The 18,633-nt window shown below is 46.4% G+C and overlaps 1 protein-coding gene across 1 annotated transcript in view; it reads right to left on the reverse strand.

The window, feature by feature from the left end:
• Positions 1-478: 478 nt before the first annotated feature.
• Col4a6 (collagen type IV alpha 6 chain) overlaps positions 479-18,633 on the reverse strand; it is a 293,605-nt gene continuing 275,450 nt past the window's right edge. Inside the window, exons 32-45 of the mRNA XM_028876978.2 lie at positions 18,030-18,093; positions 17,325-17,399; positions 16,791-16,898; positions 16,603-16,704; positions 14,089-14,166; positions 13,690-13,815; positions 9,749-9,865; positions 9,292-9,453; positions 9,043-9,141; positions 6,833-6,979; positions 6,251-6,367; positions 4,776-4,967; positions 3,802-4,088; positions 479-2,055 (exon numbers count right to left, since the gene is read on the reverse strand). Coding sequence (XP_028732811.1) covers positions 1,795-2,055; positions 3,802-4,088; positions 4,776-4,967; positions 6,251-6,367; positions 6,833-6,979; positions 9,043-9,141; positions 9,292-9,453; positions 9,749-9,865; positions 13,690-13,815; positions 14,089-14,166; positions 16,603-16,704; positions 16,791-16,898; positions 17,325-17,399; positions 18,030-18,093 — 1,935 coding nt within the window. The 3' untranslated portion in view covers positions 479-1,794. The remainder of the gene's footprint in view (positions 2,056-3,801; positions 4,089-4,775; positions 4,968-6,250; positions 6,368-6,832; positions 6,980-9,042; positions 9,142-9,291; positions 9,454-9,748; positions 9,866-13,689; positions 13,816-14,088; positions 14,167-16,602; positions 16,705-16,790; positions 16,899-17,324; positions 17,400-18,029; positions 18,094-18,633) is intronic.

Here is an 18,633-nt window from a genome sequence, read left to right on the forward strand (position 1 = left end):
TCTCCTTGAACCTGGGGTTCACATTTTCTTGGCTAGGGTGGAAGTCAGTAAGGCCCAGCCATCCTCCTGTCTCCACTTCCCTTGAAGCTGGAGTTTAAGGCATACACAGAATTCATGGCTTTTTTTTATGTGATCTAAACTCCAGTCCTCCGATTGTGCAGCAAGCACTCTTAACTGCTGAGCGATCTCTCCAGCCACAAGATTTCATTTCATTGACTTCAATATTTCCCTACGTTTAATTTATCTGTAAATGATCCTGAGGCCACTGAAGAATGAAAGCTCCTTTCTTGAACTCCAGCATGTGATAGGGATAAAAGCAGTTGAATGCTTATTGTAAAATATGTTGGGGTTTGTTGACCAGGAGAAGACTTTCTGCCCGTTCACTCAATCATTTTCTAATTTTCCCTGTTTCAATGTTTTGTTATAAAGTGTAGTGAGAATAGATATTAGGAAAAAGTTTTAAAAGAGTCTCAAAAAGTCAAATGTTCACATTTCCTTGATTTTATTTGCCATGTACAAAGCGAACACCATTCTTGACTTATGTAGGAGGTGATGACGACAGCAGCTCAGATTATACTGGTTAGGCTTTGCCTGTGTGGGCGCAGTTTACATAGGACTTAAAGAAGTGAAGTCACCCGGAGGGGACTGAGTGCGTCATGTCCGCGTCACTGAGTGTGTTCTATGCAACTGGTAATTAAATGAATTGCTTCAAACAGAAGACAGCATACCTCATGGCCAACTCAGACTCTACTTTGGGTCTGCTAACAGTAGTGTGTGCTAGATTTTGATGAGATTTTGAAAAAAAAAAAAAAACTTTCAAATAGTTTAAAAGGCTACGTGTGAAAGAGTAGTTGGATAGTCATTTTATCAGAAAGTCTCGAACAGCCCCAGAATGCAAGGAGCCAACACACTGCAGCTTCAGTGTGCCACCTGCACAGATTTGGGTGGCACTTGGAGTAATCAGGGATTTCTGAGGAATGGGGACATGAGATTTACCTTTTGTTCCTGGAGTCAAAAGCAAAACTGACAGCTCCATATCTATTCATCCCTCTGCCCTAGGCCAAGAAGAAAGTGAAGTGGTTCTCGTTTCCTCTTGTGAACTTGGTCATGCTTACTGCATCCTTTGTTCTGCTTTGGACCAGACCAAGTTGTCCATCTCTCTGGCGGTGGAGAGAGCCAGCCAGGGAGCAGTGATTTGCCTAGGACCAAATGTTGGCCTTTCAGCCTTTCCTAATCAAGATGGGGCATGGACTTAACTCTGGAAGGAATCACAGCTCAGTTCTGGCTAACGGCTGGCTCCTCATTCTAATCCTGCTGCCTGCCTAGATATAATAGGCTGCCTTGAGTAGGGAGGTCTAGCCAGAGCCATACTTTTAGGGTAGAAACCCGGAGTTCTAGTTTAAGTCAAATGTGCGGTGACTTCTTGTCATAAAGAAATAACTTAGCTGGTATGAAGAGCTTCCTGGTCAAAGCCGTGAGGAAAGCTCTAGCAGTCTTAGAAAATGGCAGTCCAGCACATCTGTCTGAGGTAGCCATGAATAATCACACACATATCCAAATGGAACATTAGCACCAGATTGATGGACATAGAACAGCAAACCCTAGCACAGTGGACTTATCTGTTGGGCCTGAAGGCTGGGATGACCAGTGTCCAGTAGTCCAGTCCAAATGAGACTCTGATGTACAACTTGACAGGCAAATGGCTTCAGGCCTTTCTTTCTCGGACAGCCCAGATGTGTGAGGTGACGGTTGTGAGGGGGTAGGGAGGGTAGGGGCCGCGTGACAGGCAACCCCCTACAGATTTTTCATACACACCTGGCAGCGGCTCACCCTGGTGTGGAGCTGCCCGGTTTTGAGCGTCTCAGAAGCAGGCTCTTCTCGAAACTGCTGTCTTTCCTCCACTGTGGTCAGCCAGAAGCTGTACTTGTTGGCAAAGTAGTGGCAGGTACCACGGGCACCGTTGCACTCAATGAAAGGAGTGGCCCGGAAGTCCTCCAGGCAGGAGCCAGGGGAGACTAGGGACTGGCCTCCGCCCTCAGCCCCAGCAGCAGTGTGCTGAAACACAGAAGAGAGGGAGCTCTGTGAGCTGGGCCAGAACTCACGACGGAAGTGCTCCATGTCCTGTTCTTCAAGGCCTGCAGATGGGCCCCAGTGCAGAACTCCCGACCCCGAAAGCACTCAGCTTCTAGGCAGCATGCTGAACCTGGCCTTCGGGAGCAGGCCCCGGCTGGCCATCCTTCCTGGAGGAGCTGGATGAGGCACTCCCCTCCTGGCTCCTCTGTGCCCTCCATGCCACGTGGTCAGTGATTACACGTCAACCAGTGTTTCCCTGTCTGCTCCTATCATGCAGGCCTCACAGCTTGGTGAGACAGACCCTCACTTACCCCGGTTCTCCGCAGGCCTACGCACCTTGACGATTTTTAAATTATAGTGGTTTATTTTAGGTGCAGGTTGGTTCTGGGAGCCAACTCAGGCTTAGTGGCAAGCGCCTGTACCTGCTGAGCTACCGTCCTGGCCCCGGATATACACCTGAGCAAGGCTGGATTTAGGTTTCCAAATGAACAGTGCTCTAAGCCCTTACTGTGCACTGTCCTCCAAGAAGGAGAAAGAATGTCATACTCCCCAAACGCTCTTTCTTTGAACAGCATGTCCCCCTATAGTTCTCATCCTGAAATGACCTACACTTGAATTCTTTCCATTTTCAACCTGTGCCACACCCTTTAGAGTGACATACAAGATCTACTACCTGATGTTACCTTGCTAAGGGAAGGCCTGGGTATATTTGACCTAAACTGTCTCCAGCCTCCCTCACTTCAGAGGGCTTCCTAGGAGTTCAGTTTCTAGGTCACTCACGGACTGGTAGTCTCCAGTCACTGCACCTCCAGACCTCCTGGTCTACATGCCAGCTGCCTCCCTTCAGCTTAGCCGGGAACACAGGAGGCTGAGATGAGGCTTCAGGTACGTCTGCATCAGCAAGTGGCCAGCAGCCGGGCCATTTGCCCTCCAGTTTCCTGAACTTTCAGAGAGTGATACTTGGCCGATGACTCAGGCTTTTGATAAATGGCAGATTTTGGTGAGGACAATTGCACTGGGACCTTTGGTGATTCATGGAGAAGTCCTGGCCAGTTTGGGGACTTCTGTGAGTTTCACATTACACTTTTCCTGGGAGTTGTCTTAGCCACTCCTGATCTTATTTAAAGAAACGACCCCAATAGTTACAGACTCATCTCCTTGGATTTGCTGATGTTCTCTTTCTTAGCTAGACACACAGCACATCAGGCCACTGCCTTTACACACACACAAAATGGAGAGGCAACACAAGTGCTCATAAAGCCATACATGCACAGTGTGCCTTCAAGTGAATCTTGAAAAAGAGATCAAAAAGAGACAGCAGAAGCTAGACAGATCTGAGGGGGCAGTGGATGGCAAGGCAAAGAATGTTATGCTCGGCTTGATCAGTGCAAGAATGTGCTGGCCTCAAGTGAGGACAGCGTTTCCCTCAGTATCTGGTCAGATTACAGTGTGTTATATTCTTCCTTTGATAGTGACAAAACTGAAGAACACACAGAGTAGAGCCTTGGCTTGTGACTCATACATGTTCTCAGTCCAGAACACCAGGTTCAAATTGCTCTCTTCCCCTACAACCACAATGGGCTGTAATTCACATCTTCATCTCTCTTCCTGTTAAATTCTAAGTGTCCCTTGAGCCTGGAATCAATGGGAAGACCCTTCCCTGAGCTCTTCTCTCCTACCTTCTACCTCTGTGCCTGCATGGAGGGACAGAATGGTTCAAGGTCTTACCATGAGGAAGGAGTAACCAATCCAGAGGCTGCGCCAGCCCAGAGGGCACTGTGGAATGGTGATGTCTTGGCTGTGCACAGCAATAGCTTGTGAGGGTGCCTCACATACAGAGCAGCGACTGATGTACTGGGGAATCTGGGTCTGGCCCACAGGCATCATGGGAATGGGGGCAGTAGTGGAGAGCCAGTAGGATTTATCATTGCGTCTGGCATAGTGGCACACTTCATTGATGTTGCAGTAGATGAAAGGCATGGTGCTGAATCGGGGCAGGCAGGAGCCAGCAAATCCTGGGAAGAGAAGATGGGCAAGGATCCGCTAAGTGCTGGCTAAAGGGCGGGACCACAAGGCCCAGAGTAGCTGAACATGTGAATTTCCAGCTAAATGCTTGCTCAGAGCAGGACAGCTCTCTCCTTACAGTCCGGTGACTCTGGTACATGCTGGAGCCCGAGGATCAAATCATTTCATAAATGTATCAAGGGAGCTGAATAATGATGAGACTCTTTTGATAAAGTGAATAATCACTCCCTAATTAATCTGCTTTGTAAAACCAACGTTTAATAGATGGAATTCACATTTAAGAGTTAGTACACCTGCTGCTAATGCAATTAATCCTGGAGTAATCATTACTGCCCTGCAGGTCATGTTACTATTGTTACAGCTAATCATTAATACTTAATGGAGGCTTAAATATATTTTACATTATGTGATTCATGAATTCCTTACACCACTCTATGTGACATGTACTAGAAATATCTTAGTCCCATTAAGGGAGGATGAAAGCTTGGAGACGTTGAATAATTTACTCAGGGTATGTGGCTTTGAAGTGGTAGGACTTTGAGCCTAAATCCTTTTGACCTCAGAGCTAGTGCTTGTGGTCTACTTTGCAACCATGGGTCTAAAGGACTGTGAGAAGAGAAGAGGTCAGTCCTTGTAGGGACAGGGAACAAGGACTGGCTGTCCGAGCCAGTACTTACCCAGGTCCTGGTTATGGGCTTTCTCCTGCCCCTCCACGAACAGCAAGCTGTAGCCCGTCCACAGTCGGCTCATCCCGACGGGGCACAGGGGCACGTGTTCTGACTGACTGTGTTTGACCAGTGTGTAGCCCACTCTCACACTGTGCCCAGGCCTCCCAGGCCTCCCCAGGGGACCCTGCTGCCCTGGAGCTCCTGGGAAGAAAAGAGCATCCAAGTGAGTCCGGCACAGATGATAGCGACACTAGCCACTCTGCCCCTAAACGCTGTGTGAGGCACATCATATACATGTGCTGAGCCATGTGATCCTGATGTCGCCCAGGAGCTGGCACTATTAGCAGCCTACTCTGCAGATGAAGAAACTGAGGCTGCCAGCTGCTACAGCTAGAAGATCAGTGAACTAGAACTCCAACTCACATGGGTCCAGCTACAGAGCTCCCATTTTTAAAGAGAAACACCATCCATTACCCCTCTCCAGCCACCTGGCCTTGGGTTAGGCCTTGGGCTGAAGAGTAAGTCTAGTGGAATCCTTCTCATGCCCAGCCTTGAAGTCTCTCACAGGACAGAATTAGCTGCGGAATCAGAAGCATTATACATAACATTAGCATTAGAAGGACAAGGCTTCACTCGCCTCTCCTGTCCATGCTGGATATGAATTGAATGGCAACATTTTACGACTGAGCCTCAGAAGTATTCTCTCTCAAGGACAAATGCTTTGTCGTCCTTGGTATAAAAGGGAAGATAAGTGGTGGAACAATGGGCAGATATACCTCATCTCCAACATTATATCTTGAGCTACCTCTCCATCCATGTCAGTAAGACAGAAAGTCATGAAAAGCAAAGCCAGAAAGATCAGGAGTTTGAAGCAAGCCTGGGCTACATAGTGAGTTTGAGGGAGGGCAAACAGGGCTATGTGGCAAGATACTTGTCAAAAAAAGAAAAAAGAAAAAAAAGCTGAAGAACCCAGACAAGGACTGGACAAGGATTTGGAAAAATTTGTTGCCTTCTTGAATCATGCAGGACTTTCCTTCTTAGGCTGGAGGCTGTGCAGTGTGAAGAGAAGAAGGACAATGTAGTGGTCTGCATAAGAATGGCCCCCATAGGCTCCTGTAGTTGACTGCTCAGTCACCAGGGAGTAGCACTATTTGAGAAAGATGAGGAGGTGTGGCCTTGTTGGAGGAAGTGCGTCTCTGGGGGTGGGCTTGGAGGTTTCAAAAGCTCAACCCTGCCCTCTCTGCCACTGATCCACTGCTTACCTGGCTACTGCCATGCTCCCCTCTATGATAATCATGGGCTAAGCCTCTGAAACCGTTAAGTAAGCCCCAATTCAGTGCTTTCTTCCCTAACATTTGCCGTGGTCACGGTGTCTCTTGACAGCAATAGAACTTTAAGACAGACAAGAACTCAGCCTGTGAGCCCCCTCAGAGCGGCACATTCACCACAGGGTTGACTAAGTCTCCAACTTTCGGTCACCTGACCTTCAAATCCTGGAGGTCCTTGTAGTCCAGGGAGACCAGGATCGCCCAGGATTCCAGGTGGGCCTGGAAGACCACTGGGGCCGTCCTTGCCAGGGATGCCAGGTAGACCTTTAGAACCTGTGGGAGAGAAAATCCACACGGTCGGGGAGGGCTCAATATGGAAGGACGGTCCACAGTCTCTCTCCTAAGACTCATGTGCAGTCCCAGGGAGAGCAATAACTCACCCCCTTTGGGGGCAAAGCTGGGACCCAGAAGCCAGCTGTCCTGGCCCCAGCCCCATGCTTCCTCCACTACTGTGTGCCTCCTTTGTCACTCAGCACATCTCTATCTCCAAACGGAAGTTTAGCCATGGCAAGCTATCGAGGGGAGAGACTCCCATGTTCTCTGAAGACAAGGAAACACTACCCCATTGGCTCCCTGGCCTTTCCCTTCCCTGGCAAGAGGTCTGAGAGCCTTGTGAAGTAGCAAGGGAGATGCTTGATGAAGGCCCCTTCTCAGAACTCTACCAAGCCAGGAGCTTCAGCCTCTCAACCGAGGCCGTTCTGCTTCCCAGCTGGCCCCTTCCTCCGCTGTCATCCTTACCTTGCAGACCCACAGCACCTTGAAGCCCAGGGTCTCCCGGGAGGCCAGGGATGCCATCAATGCCTGGAAGACCCAAAGGTCCTGGAGGAACCTGGATAGCTTGGGAAATTGGTGTGTGTCCTGGAGCACCCTGGGGGCCAGAAGATCCTGAGGGCAGGTGGTGAAATAGCAGTGTCAGGCTGGAGCAGAGGAGGGCCACGGGTGTCCCTCCCTCTGCCTGGCAGCCACCAGCTATCTGCTCTTTCTCTTTGTGCTCCCAATTCCCACTTGATGCCTCCAGGGCAGATCACATAACCCTTGATGGGACCTTCTTTCCCCATCTCCTTCTTAGTGGCTTGGTGGGTCCTTGTGGACAAGGCAGGGAACAAGGCATATCCACTTTGGCTCCCCATAGCTCAGGATGGAATCTACTTGGTGCAAGGCAGTTAGGAAATGTCTGCTGCAAATATAAGTAGGCCAAGACTTGGCTCAGCGATGGAGCAATTATTTACTTACATGCTGGTCGCAATGCAGTACCAAATATGCTGTTGAGATGTATCCAACCCAGGGGTGCAGTTGGCGTCCTGCCTAAGAGCCCCACCCAAGTCAACTACCTTACAAGTAGAATAACTTGCTTACTAATTCACTAAGCAAGTATCTCTTGAGTGCTTACTATATGCCGAGGTCCTGGAGATGTGAGACTAGAGCCGTGATGGACATTTATGGATATTGTGCTTAGTGATGAAGATGAACAATGCACAGTTTGACAAATACCATTAACCTCCTCATGCAGATTTTTCTTTTTTCTTTTTTGATTTTTGTTTTCAAGATGGGGGTTTCTCTATGTAGTCGTGGCTGTCCTGGAACTCACTCTGTAGACCAGGCTGGCCTTGAACTCACTGAGATCCGCCTGCCTTTGTCTCATGAGTGCTGGGATTAAAGGCGTGTGCCACCACCGCCTAGCTCAAATTTTAATAGGGACTCCGAAGGAAATGAATAAAGCCGTGATGATGGGAGGGCACATAGGGTGGTCTGGACAGAGGGGTCTGCTTTAGAGTCATCAGTGGATTTTCATAGCCAGGGACTGTTAAGCTGGAACTATTGAAACATGAGAAGTATCTGCAGACAGACATTTAAAGAACTGAAGGACAAGAGAGCATCAGGAGCCATATACAGTATTGATGGGAATGTAAACTAGTGCAGGCACCAAGAAGATCAATATTGGAGCTCCTCACGAAAACAGAATTGCCATAGGATCCAGCAGTACCATTCCCGGTAATATACCCACAGGCCTCCCAAGTCAGCATACCACAGAGAGACCTGCACATCCATGTTTATCCCTGTGGTATTCACAATAACCAAGGTTTGGAACCAGGCTAAGTATCCATTAACAGATGAATGGACAAAGAAAATATGGCACATAGGCATGAAGGAATTTTCTTCTGTCATAACGAAAAGAAGTATGTCATTTACAAGCAAATGGATACAACTGGCGAACACCAGTTAATGTGAGATACACACAAGCATCCATATATATACGACATAAACAGAGGAGAAGGGAACTAGTAGGAAGGCGAGGAAGGGGCAAAAAGAAGGTGATTGGGAGAACATTTGAGAGGCCAACGAGCAGTAAAGGGTACAGGCTGGCATGAGGATAAAAAGGGAGTGCCACACATGATTTTATGGGCTCTAACTAGTTCATTTTTATGCCATGAATAGAATAACGGTTTGTTTTTATTGGCAACTATATATGAAAAAATGATTGTTGTTGGGGAAGGAAGGGTGCTACATGAGAAATGCTGATGGCTTGGACCTGGAGGTAGCAGCAGAGTTGATGCAAAGTGAGCAGGTATAAGGCCTGTTGGGGGGAATACAGCCTCAGGGGCTGCTGAGGGACTGAACGCCTAGGTGGGGATTTGGCTTGAGGATAGAGGGAACGTTGCTTCTTTTCTGAACTGAGAGTAGTGGTCTAGATGCAATGCAGAAGTAATACAGGGGGTGGCAGTGGCCGGACCCATGGTAGCAAAGCAGTAAAGACCTTCGGTCCTGGGAGCGGATGGGGACAGAGGCGTCTCCAAAGTAGAGAAACTATCTCCTGGGTTGGGGAGCATGATCCCCTAGTTGCTTTTGTGGCGTGGTTGGACAGCATGGCTTCTAAAAGCACCTCAACCTCATGCCTTACCCCTTCCCTTCACAGCTCAGGCTTGACCCACAACTTGCCCTGGACTCACCTCTTGGCCCCGCCTTCCCCTTCATCCCGGGAAATCCTGGGTCTCCTGGTGGCCCAACCTTGCCAGGAGTCCCCATGAAGCCAGGCTCCCCTTTCATGCCTGGCAAGGGACAAAGGAAAACAAGTCAGGTGTTGACATGGTGGTGATGAGGGAGACTGGGCAGGAAGGACACCATCCACAGGCCTCTGCAGGGCCACTGGACAGTGCCGTGGTGACTGATGGGTCATGCAGCTGGTGGAACAGACTTACCTTTCAGTCCTAGATCTCCAGAAAGGCCAGAGAAACCTGGAAGTCCTTGGTTTCCCTTGAGCCCTTGAAGGCCTGGAATTCCAGGGAAGCCAGGGTCTCCAGGGTCACCTTGGTCTGAGGATGGGCCAGGGGGACCTGGAGGTCCTGGAAGGCCTGGGCGGCCTAGGGATAAGATTGGAAGAGTAATGAAGTGCAGGAATATGGGAAGGTGCTGAAGGCCTAGGGACTTAGGTGGCCATAGGGTTTTTTGTTGCTGTCCCTGGAGTCCCCATGCCCTGACTTTCTGAAAAACTTCAGCAAAATGCAGCTAGTCCCTCAAATCTTGGTGGAAGGGAAGAAATTGAGGACAAGCATATCCATGCATGCCCAGCAACAGGGAAAGGGCTGCATTATATAAAGCATGTACGAAAACATCAAAGCAGGGTGGCCAGTTCTATTTAGAGCTTCTTGTTTTTACCTCGTTCTCCATCTAGGCCTGGCCGCCCAGGGTCACCAGGCTGTCCTGCTATGACTGAGGGCAAAGAGATGCCTGGGGCTCCGGGGGGACCAGCAGGACCTTGGAGACCTGGGAAACCTGCAAAAAATAAATAAAATGGGGCTTGGTGGGCTTCCTATGTCTAGGAGAGGCCCGGGTGCATTCGGAAAATGGAAGCCATTAAGGTAGCTGCAATACCAGCGGACACCAGCAGAGGGCTCTTCTCCCTTCATCCTATCTGCCCAGCAGGCAGACAACAGTAACTAGGGAAGGCTCAGACTTCCTTTCCAGCTGGAGCTTCGTTTTATCGGGATAGAGCTATGGAAATTTCTAGCTTCCCAGTTTCACTGGTGATGGAAATATTTTAGGCTGTTTTTCTCCAAATCATAAATAAAAGAAGGCATGGCTGAGCAGCTGGAATTTAAGTTTCCCAAGTGTTGTTTGTTATTAAGCACACTGGTACATCAAACAAATTTTCCGAACAGCTGTGTGATGCTGCCCTAAAGTTACGGCTGCTGTATGACTCAACCCAGACCATCCAGAACGAAGGCAGAATCCCCCTGTGTGTCCTAGGTTTCTGAGCTATCTTCTGATACTTCAAGGCGAACAAAAAGACAGTCTTTTATAGTTGTCAGATTAGTGGGATGACGGCTTAGTTGCCTGTTGAACACATCGCTCTGGACCAGATATCGGATCCCCTTTGGCCAAGGTGAATAGTTACATGATAGAGCATTTACAGAGTCCCCTGCCAGACTCTCATAATACTTTCCATGCTTTTGATTTGTGGAACAATTTCTACTATAAGTTAAAAACAAAACCTTTCATCAGATGACAAAATATTTATTTAATGCATGTGAAATACACATATGGCACTCTTGATGGGGAAACATCAAAACTACCTATACACATGTGGTAGTTCCTGCTGTCCACTAAGCGTGGAACAACTGTGCCAACTGGCATATTCTAATGGAGGGGCAAATAAGAAAAGCCAGTGTAATCTGGTGGAGATTCTTTTTTGTATGTGAGAAGAAAAATCCAAAAATATGATTACTCAATTTCCCATCTTATAGCCGCCTTAGAAAACTGGCAAATCCATGTAAACTTGGAAAGAGAGATGGTAGATTAGCCAGAGTAGGTGTTTAAAATAGCTCATCAATGTATTGAATCACAAAGAAAACTGGAGATGAAAAGGTTGATTTGGAGAAAAGGCTCTTGTTAATTTTAGGTCTGTACGAGAGAAAAAAACAAAAAAAAGCACACAAAGAGCTACATGCTGCTCCTGGCAGCGCTGGCAGCTGTGTCGGGGTGACTCTCTCAAGTACTTTTCTTTTTCGTTGAGTAAGGAGCTGAAAAGAAAGACACATTGCATGCTTTTTCCTGGAAATAGCGCTTTATACATGTATAGGTGCATATAGAAAATGTACGTATTTTATATCAACTGAAATCAGGCAAAACGGACAAGGACAATACCATAAAACCACATGTAATGGAGTAAGTGTGGGCAGCCTACAGATTCGAAGAGTCCTCCACGTCAGTTTTTTGAAGACTTGCCTGCCCTTTATCCTCTTTCTTGACTTCATAGTTACGCTAATCTATCATCAGATACTAAATAAATGCACTACTGACCTAAAGTCGTGCCCAGATCTCGTATTGTTAACAACTTACCATTATCGTGTGTGTTTGGGTGGAACTCAGAGAGCAGCTCTATGGGTTTGGGTCTCTCCTTCCACCGTAACTTTGGTTCCAGGAGTGGAACTCAGCTTTTCAGGCTTGTAACTCAGGTGCCTGCACACACTGAACCATCTAGTCAGCCCTCATATGCTTTTGGACGGAAACTAAAATGTTCTACTTGAGGGGCTGCAAATGCAAAATGATCGTTTTGCTAACCAATTCCGATGGCAAAGCCTGAGGAACTCTACATATATAAATGTGGGCTCTAAAGATTTAATGCAAATATGAATCCCGCAGTATAATTGCAAATCATTTAGCCAAAGGTATCGTGAGCACAGGGAATGCAGTGTTTTTAGGCTAAGTCTGTTTTGCTTCCACTAGCAAATCACAGACAGTTTCTTCTGGTGGGTACAATACAGGCTGTATTCTTTTTAAACAAATTGTTCCAATAAAGAATAATCCAGGTATGATGAGCACATCTGCACTCCATTACCACAACTAAAGAAAAACGAAGATGTAATTATCTTGTTAATTATGTGTGCAGCCTCCATAGACTCCATCCCCGTCTTCTCGGAGACAACCATTCCCAAATTCTGCGTTCACTTCCTTCTTTTTCATAGTAATTTGTCATGAATATTTGCAACCGTAAACAGTATGTTGGTTGTTTTGCTTATTTTGAACATCTAATGACAGAACCACACCAAATGTATTCCCTTGTGATGTGGTGCTCCTCATAATTATGTTTCTATAATATATCCATCTTGATGTGTACTATTTACTGTAATTGGAATTATGATTTCATGTCAGCTAAAGTAAATGAATAATTTCATAACCAGACATTCACAGTCAAGATTTATAAACAGAAGAAGAAACGTCATATGCTTCCCTCTGGTACTATCTTCTCTATGTCCTGGGAAAGAAGCCACGGTTGTTCTGCAGGCTCAGACCCTGCTTTGAGCTCTTCCTCTGGAGAAACTCCCAGCTCCCCCAAAAGAACAAGTTTGTCCTGATCAACAGAAAGATTAAACACAGAAACAACAGATGCCCCAGTTCCAAGTGCAGCAGGAAATGAATTAATGTGTACACTGGAAACATATGTACGCTATGTAAACTGAAAGTGTGGTAAGATCTAAGGCCCCAAATATATTGCAAATATCACTTCCCAAGTAGCATGTCATAGCATAGTGCCCAGTATTCCTGGGGCATCAGCGAGACGCTGAGATATGTTCTTTGACACACATTATCCTACTGCTGATAGAATCCTCAGAAAAATCTGTGAGACAGTTTTGTTATTATATCTGTTTCACAGAAAGAAAAAATGAGTTCATTTGGCATTGAGAGACAGGCATGTGCTGGGCGGTGATGGTGCACACCTTTAATCCAAGCACTTGGAAGGCAGAAGCAGGCAGATCTCTCTGAGTTCGAGGCCAGCCTGGTCTACAGAGTGAGTTCCAGGACATCCAGGGCTACAGAGAAACCCTGTCTCGAAAAATCAAAGAGAAAGGGGGGGCATGGAACTTTATTGATTAGGATCATGCAGCTTAGTGAGAGGGAGAACTGAAATTTGGATCTAGAGGCCATCCTCTTAGTCATGAGGCTATACTGCATTCATTTCCTGCTTTACATACAGTGGAAAGACATTATGGGTCTCCAGAACATTGCTAAGGAAACTGAAGAATGGTAATTCATTCTGACTTTTTTGAGAATGTTTAGAGAGGGACACCCAGAAAGACTTCAAGCAGTGTGTGGAGCTGAGATCAGGGTGGAATTTGGTTTATGAAAATATAACTGATCCTGATGGAGGGCAGACTGTGGGCCTGGCCTCAGGAGGCCCTTATTCTCTCAGTCTTGACTTTCTTCTGCCACTCAGTGTCTCCCATCCTCATGGAGCACTAAGGAAATTGTAGCTAAGATCTCACTAAATAGACAAACTCTGCTCCTTGGAAGCATTCATCCTGGGTCCAGCCAAGTGTGAAAAAAGAGGTCCAGGGCTTAACTGGAAAGAGCTAGGGGGCAAAGGGAGGCTAGAGGGCACTTGGAAGAGCGCTCCCCAGCGTTCTTTACTGGAAAGTCACAGGGATAGCCTATCATCCTTTTCTTAGCAGTCACTGTTAAGGACTCTTAGACTCTCCAAAATGCAAAGCCAAGTATAATTCAACCCTGTGAACCATGTGGACCTGATCAATCCCAAACCCCGCGCCCCTGCCAAGGCCTCATTCAGTTTCTATAAGGTCTGACTTGAGCCAACTTACCTCGGTCACCTTTTTGTCCCCTTGAACCTTGTTCTCCTGGGTCTCCAATGCCAATTCCTGGCATTCCCTTTTCCCCCTTGGGACCAGGCAAGCCAGCAGGCCCCGGAACACCAGTGATACTGGCTCCTAGGAAGAAATGCAGAGGGACGGGACAGAGCTCAGGGGAGACAGCCCTTAGGCGTGATTGACTTCCCTGTGGCCTGGAAGAAAAGCTCATTCCCACAGAAAGGCAAAACATCCTCTTTCCCCCTTGTATTAAGAACCTCCAATTGAAGACTGGTGAGGATAACTGAGTCCCAGGATATGGGATATGCTACAGTCAAGAACACATGGAGGATTTCTTCCAGGCTTCTGAAAGAGCCTTATGTCCTTAAACTTGACCTTCAGGGCTTTTCTTACCTGGAGTGCCATGGGTACCCTTGGTGCCTGGAAGTCCATTCAGTCCATGTAAACCAGGTGGTCCAGAGAATCCTGAGGACAGAAAAAGCCAGTTTCTAACATACACCCTGTACCTTGGGTTCTCATGATTCTTATAAGGGCCACTGCAGCTTTAAGAGTAAGATGGCAGTTAATAAGCTGTTAAGGTTTGGATCTAAAATGTCTCCCAAAGGCCCAAGTGTTGAAGGCGTATTCCCTAGTAATAGTATATTCAGAGGCAGAGCCTTTAGGAAATCATTAGACTACAATGATTCTGACTTTAGAAATGTACTAATTCAATGTGACTCAAAACTTAATGAGTTATTGAGTGGTAGAGGAACTTGTATGAAGTGGAGCCTAATTAGAGGAAGTAGCTAACTGGAGGCATGCTATGAATGGAGATATTTTGTCCTGACACTGACTCTTATTGCTTCCTGAGCACCATGAGGTGAACAGCTTGAGGACACAGCTCTGTAACACACTCCCTATCATGATATTCTTCCCTACCAATGATCCAGCTAGAATGAAGCCACGTGACAACTGTGGACTAAAATCTCTAAAACCAGGAACCCAAATAATTAGGTCCTCCTACTTTTCTTGTTTTTGTTTGTTTGAGATAGAGTCTCATGTACCTCAGGATGCTTATCATTCTCTATGTAGTTGAGCGTGACCTTCGACCTCTCATCTTCCTGCATCCACATCCAGAGTGCAGAGATTATAGGTATGTGTCATCACTCTGGTTTATGCAGTGCTGGGGATTGAATCTAGGGCTTTGTATATTCTGGACAAGCAATCTACCAACAGAGCCACACCCCAACTACCGCAGGTATTTTTAATAAAATGTAGGAGTAGCGATGCCAGGACCTTGAGTTGCCTTCTCCCAGAAACTGGGTCTAGAAAATTAAAGCAAGGAAAAGACAACATATGCCAGGGCAATAACTTTCTGTTAGGGCTTCATAGAGTAGCTGCATTCCTCATTTCTGTGATCAGATGCTTGACTCAAGCAGCTTAAAAAGGGAAAGGCTTATTTTGGCTTGCAATTTGAGGATACCATCTATCATGCTGAGGAAAACATGGCATCAGGAACTTGAGGCGCGTGGTTACGTTGCATCCATAGTCATGGTGTAGAGGGTAATAAATGCTGGTTCTCAGCTCGCTTTCTCCTATTTTATTCTAGTCCAGGACTCCAGCCAGTGGAATGGTACTTCGTATAGTTAAGGTTGGTCTACCCACCTAAGTAAACCCAATCTAGAGAATTCCTCACAGGCATGCCCACAGGCTAACCTAAACTACGTTGTCCCTTGAAAGGTGTCCCCAAAGCTTGTCTCCTAGCTGATTCTAGATTTTTATCAAGTTAACAATATCAAGTTAACCACTTCACTTGGATATAGTTTAATGTGTTCCCCCGAGGTCTCCACTGTGATATAATGAGAGGTGGTGGGATCTTTAAGAGGTGAGGTTTACTGAGGTTTTGTCACTGAGACTCTCCACAAAAGGAATAAGGTAGTTCTCATGGACCCTGAGTTCTCATAATTGTGAATTTCTTCAGAAGCGTATGATTGGCCCTACCCCTCACTTTGACCTCCTATCGAGTTGTGTGATATCTCTCTCTCTCTCTCTCTCTCTCTCTCTCTCTCTCTCTCTCTCTCTCTCTCTGCCATGATGCTAACCCCTCATGAGATGACATAGATGTCATCCCCCATGAGGTGACATAGTTAGGGTATGGTCCTCCTTAAAGCCAGTGTCAGAGCTCTTTGGAATTACTGCCTCAAAAATTATAAGCTAGGGGCTGGAGAGATGGCTCAGAGCTTAAGAGCACTGACTGCTCCTCCAAAGGTCCTGAGTTCAATTCCCAGCAACCACACGGTGGCTCACAACCATCTGTAATGAGATCTGGTGCCCTCTTCTGGCCTGCAGGCAGAACACTGTATGCATAATAAATATATAAATATTTAAAAAAAATTATAAGCTAAATCTATTTTCTTTCTAAGTGACCAACCACAGGGATTTAATTATAGTACTGGAAAGCTAATGTGTTTTTCTTGTTAATACTTTTCTTTGTAGCTCTCACATTCTTCTGTTCCCATTCATAATTGGTCACTGCCCTTCTTCCTTCTTTTTTACTGATTAAATATTTATTTATTTTATGTGTATGAGAATTTTGCCTGCATGTACATTTGTGTGCTACACAAGTGCCTGGTGCCCATGGAGGTTAGAAGAGGGCATTGGATCACCTGGGACTGGAGTTACAGGTGGATGTGAGCCACCAGGTAGGTGTTGGGAATCAAACTCAGGTCCTCTGCAAAAAACAAGTGCGTTTTTTGAGCCATCTCTCGAGCCCATTCTACATTCTTCTTTCCCATTAATCCTCATTTAACACCTCACTCTAAGTATGGCTTAGGCCTGGCTGCTACATTCTAAGATGAAGTAGTTGCCATCTGTTATGAGGAAAAGACACCTCCTCCTACTTCCTCCCCACAAACACACATACCTTTAGTCCTATTAAGCCAGAGGGTCCAGGATGGCCAATTGACCCTAGATGGCCAGGGGAACCTGGGAGGCCTGGGTCTCCTCTCATACCTGAAATCCCTTGAAGTCCTAAATGTAAAATGAAGGCAGACGTTGAGAATAGGGTATGGCTTGAAGCTACCTTCTTCAGTAAAAGTTGTCAAGTAGCACAGTACCTGGGGACCCAGGAAGGCCAGGATCTCCAGCAATACCAACTTTTCCATCGTCACCCTTGTTTCCTGGGTAACCTCTGTCACCAACTAGTCCATCTTTTCCCTTTACACCTGTAAGGTCAAGAAAATTGCTGAATGATTAGTCTCCATTTCCGTGGGAAAACAGGAGTGGGAAGGTGAAAGCATTTTGAGATGTTGAGGGAACTTGATTCAATGAAGGAACTCTGGGAAAGATCCTGGTGGTTGTTTTCATATTTGGAAGCTGTTCCCAATTGAGACTTACACAGACTTTTTCTGAGTGTCTTCCAGAAGCAAGAATGGTGGATTGAGATGTTTATGCACCAAAGTTTAGATGAAAATATGGAAACTACATTTTGGGGGCTACACCATGCTAAAGGTCCTTATCAGTTTGCCTGGGAAAACTACAGGTATTCACTGGATAGAAGTTGAAGAACTTGGGGCTGGTCTCCAAAATTCCTTCTAGTCCATAAGTTCCGAAGCATTTGCGAAGTATATGCAAAATTTTCTCAGCCTTACCTTTAAAACCTAATTCACCAGGCTGTCCCTTGGGTCCTGGGCTTCCAGAAATGCCAAGTGTTTGGCCTTGGTCCCCTGCAGGTATAAGAAACAGTTTTTCATTTTCTTTTGCCAAAGGAATCCTTTCAATCTTTACTCCTCAGTTCAGATTCAATATGGCCATAGGAGCTTCTTGACAAAACCATTCACCGAGTAAAAGGACCAGGGAGTCTACCAAGCTACTGGCGTGAGCTGTTCTTGTACAGACCACTCCTTCGTTGGAAACACATCACTAGGCCCAGTATGTGTGAGAAGATGATAAGTGGGACCTGAAATACGACCAGAATGGAATAGTGATTCTTGTAAAGACGGGACCTATTCCTGCCTGGGGGCAGGGGGGCTGTGCTCATCAGTCGAAGAGTTGCTCTGAGCTGAAGTTCTTTTATGCTGCTGTTTTGAAAACATTCCTTTGGCTTTGTATCATTTATTTATTTGTTTGTTTGTTTGTTGGCCCTGAAAGTCCCGGGAAGAGATTTTGGCAGGTACCATTGTTGCTGGTATTGTCTTTGGAGAACAAGGAGTGCAGAGGGTGTTTGGCTAACTGGGAAATATAAAACAAATTCGTTTTCCCTCTAAACACAGCTCTGGCCACCCGCTGAGTTATGAGTTGGTAGAAAACCTTACCTTGGTCTAGGCAAACGGATCAAAAGAGAAAATGTTCCCTACCTTTTAACCCTGGGATACCAGTTGCTCCCAGGGGACCAGAAGTTCCAATGCGACCCTGTAAACCCTTCAAGGCAACATAGAAATCATTATTTCTGCCTAGAGTTTGGAGATGCTCACCATCTTTCTCCTCTCTCCCAACCCCTAGCCATTGCCCGAGAGATGCTGATTACACTCTTTGTGTTAGGTGGGACAGGAGATATATCCTGTAGATGGGAAGGTGCTGAGCCAGGGATAGACATGCATACTTAGGGCTTGCAGTGGGGAATATTCCATCTGCAGATTACTCCTAGTCATATCATTCATAACCTATCAGAATTGACATCTCAATGCATCCATGTATGGCTGCATTAATTATTAAGTCTCAGAAAACGTAGGACATGAATCCCAGGCCAGGAACTCAATTTGCTCTGCAGCTATTCAGCCACCACCATTTTGGCCAAAGCTATAGAGTTACGTCACATCATCATCACTTCAGCCAGGTGTGAGGGCGCATGTCTATAGATTTAGCACTCAGGAAACAGAGGCAGGAACTTCACAAGTTCCCGACCAGCCTAGTGAGAGATCCTGTCTCAAAACTGGAAGAACAAAACAATCACAAACAGTA

Source organism: Peromyscus leucopus, chromosome X (assembly GCF_004664715.2).
Source record: "Peromyscus leucopus breed LL Stock chromosome X, UCI_PerLeu_2.1, whole genome shotgun sequence".
Lineage (NCBI taxonomy): Eukaryota > Metazoa > Chordata > Mammalia > Rodentia > Cricetidae > Peromyscus > Peromyscus leucopus.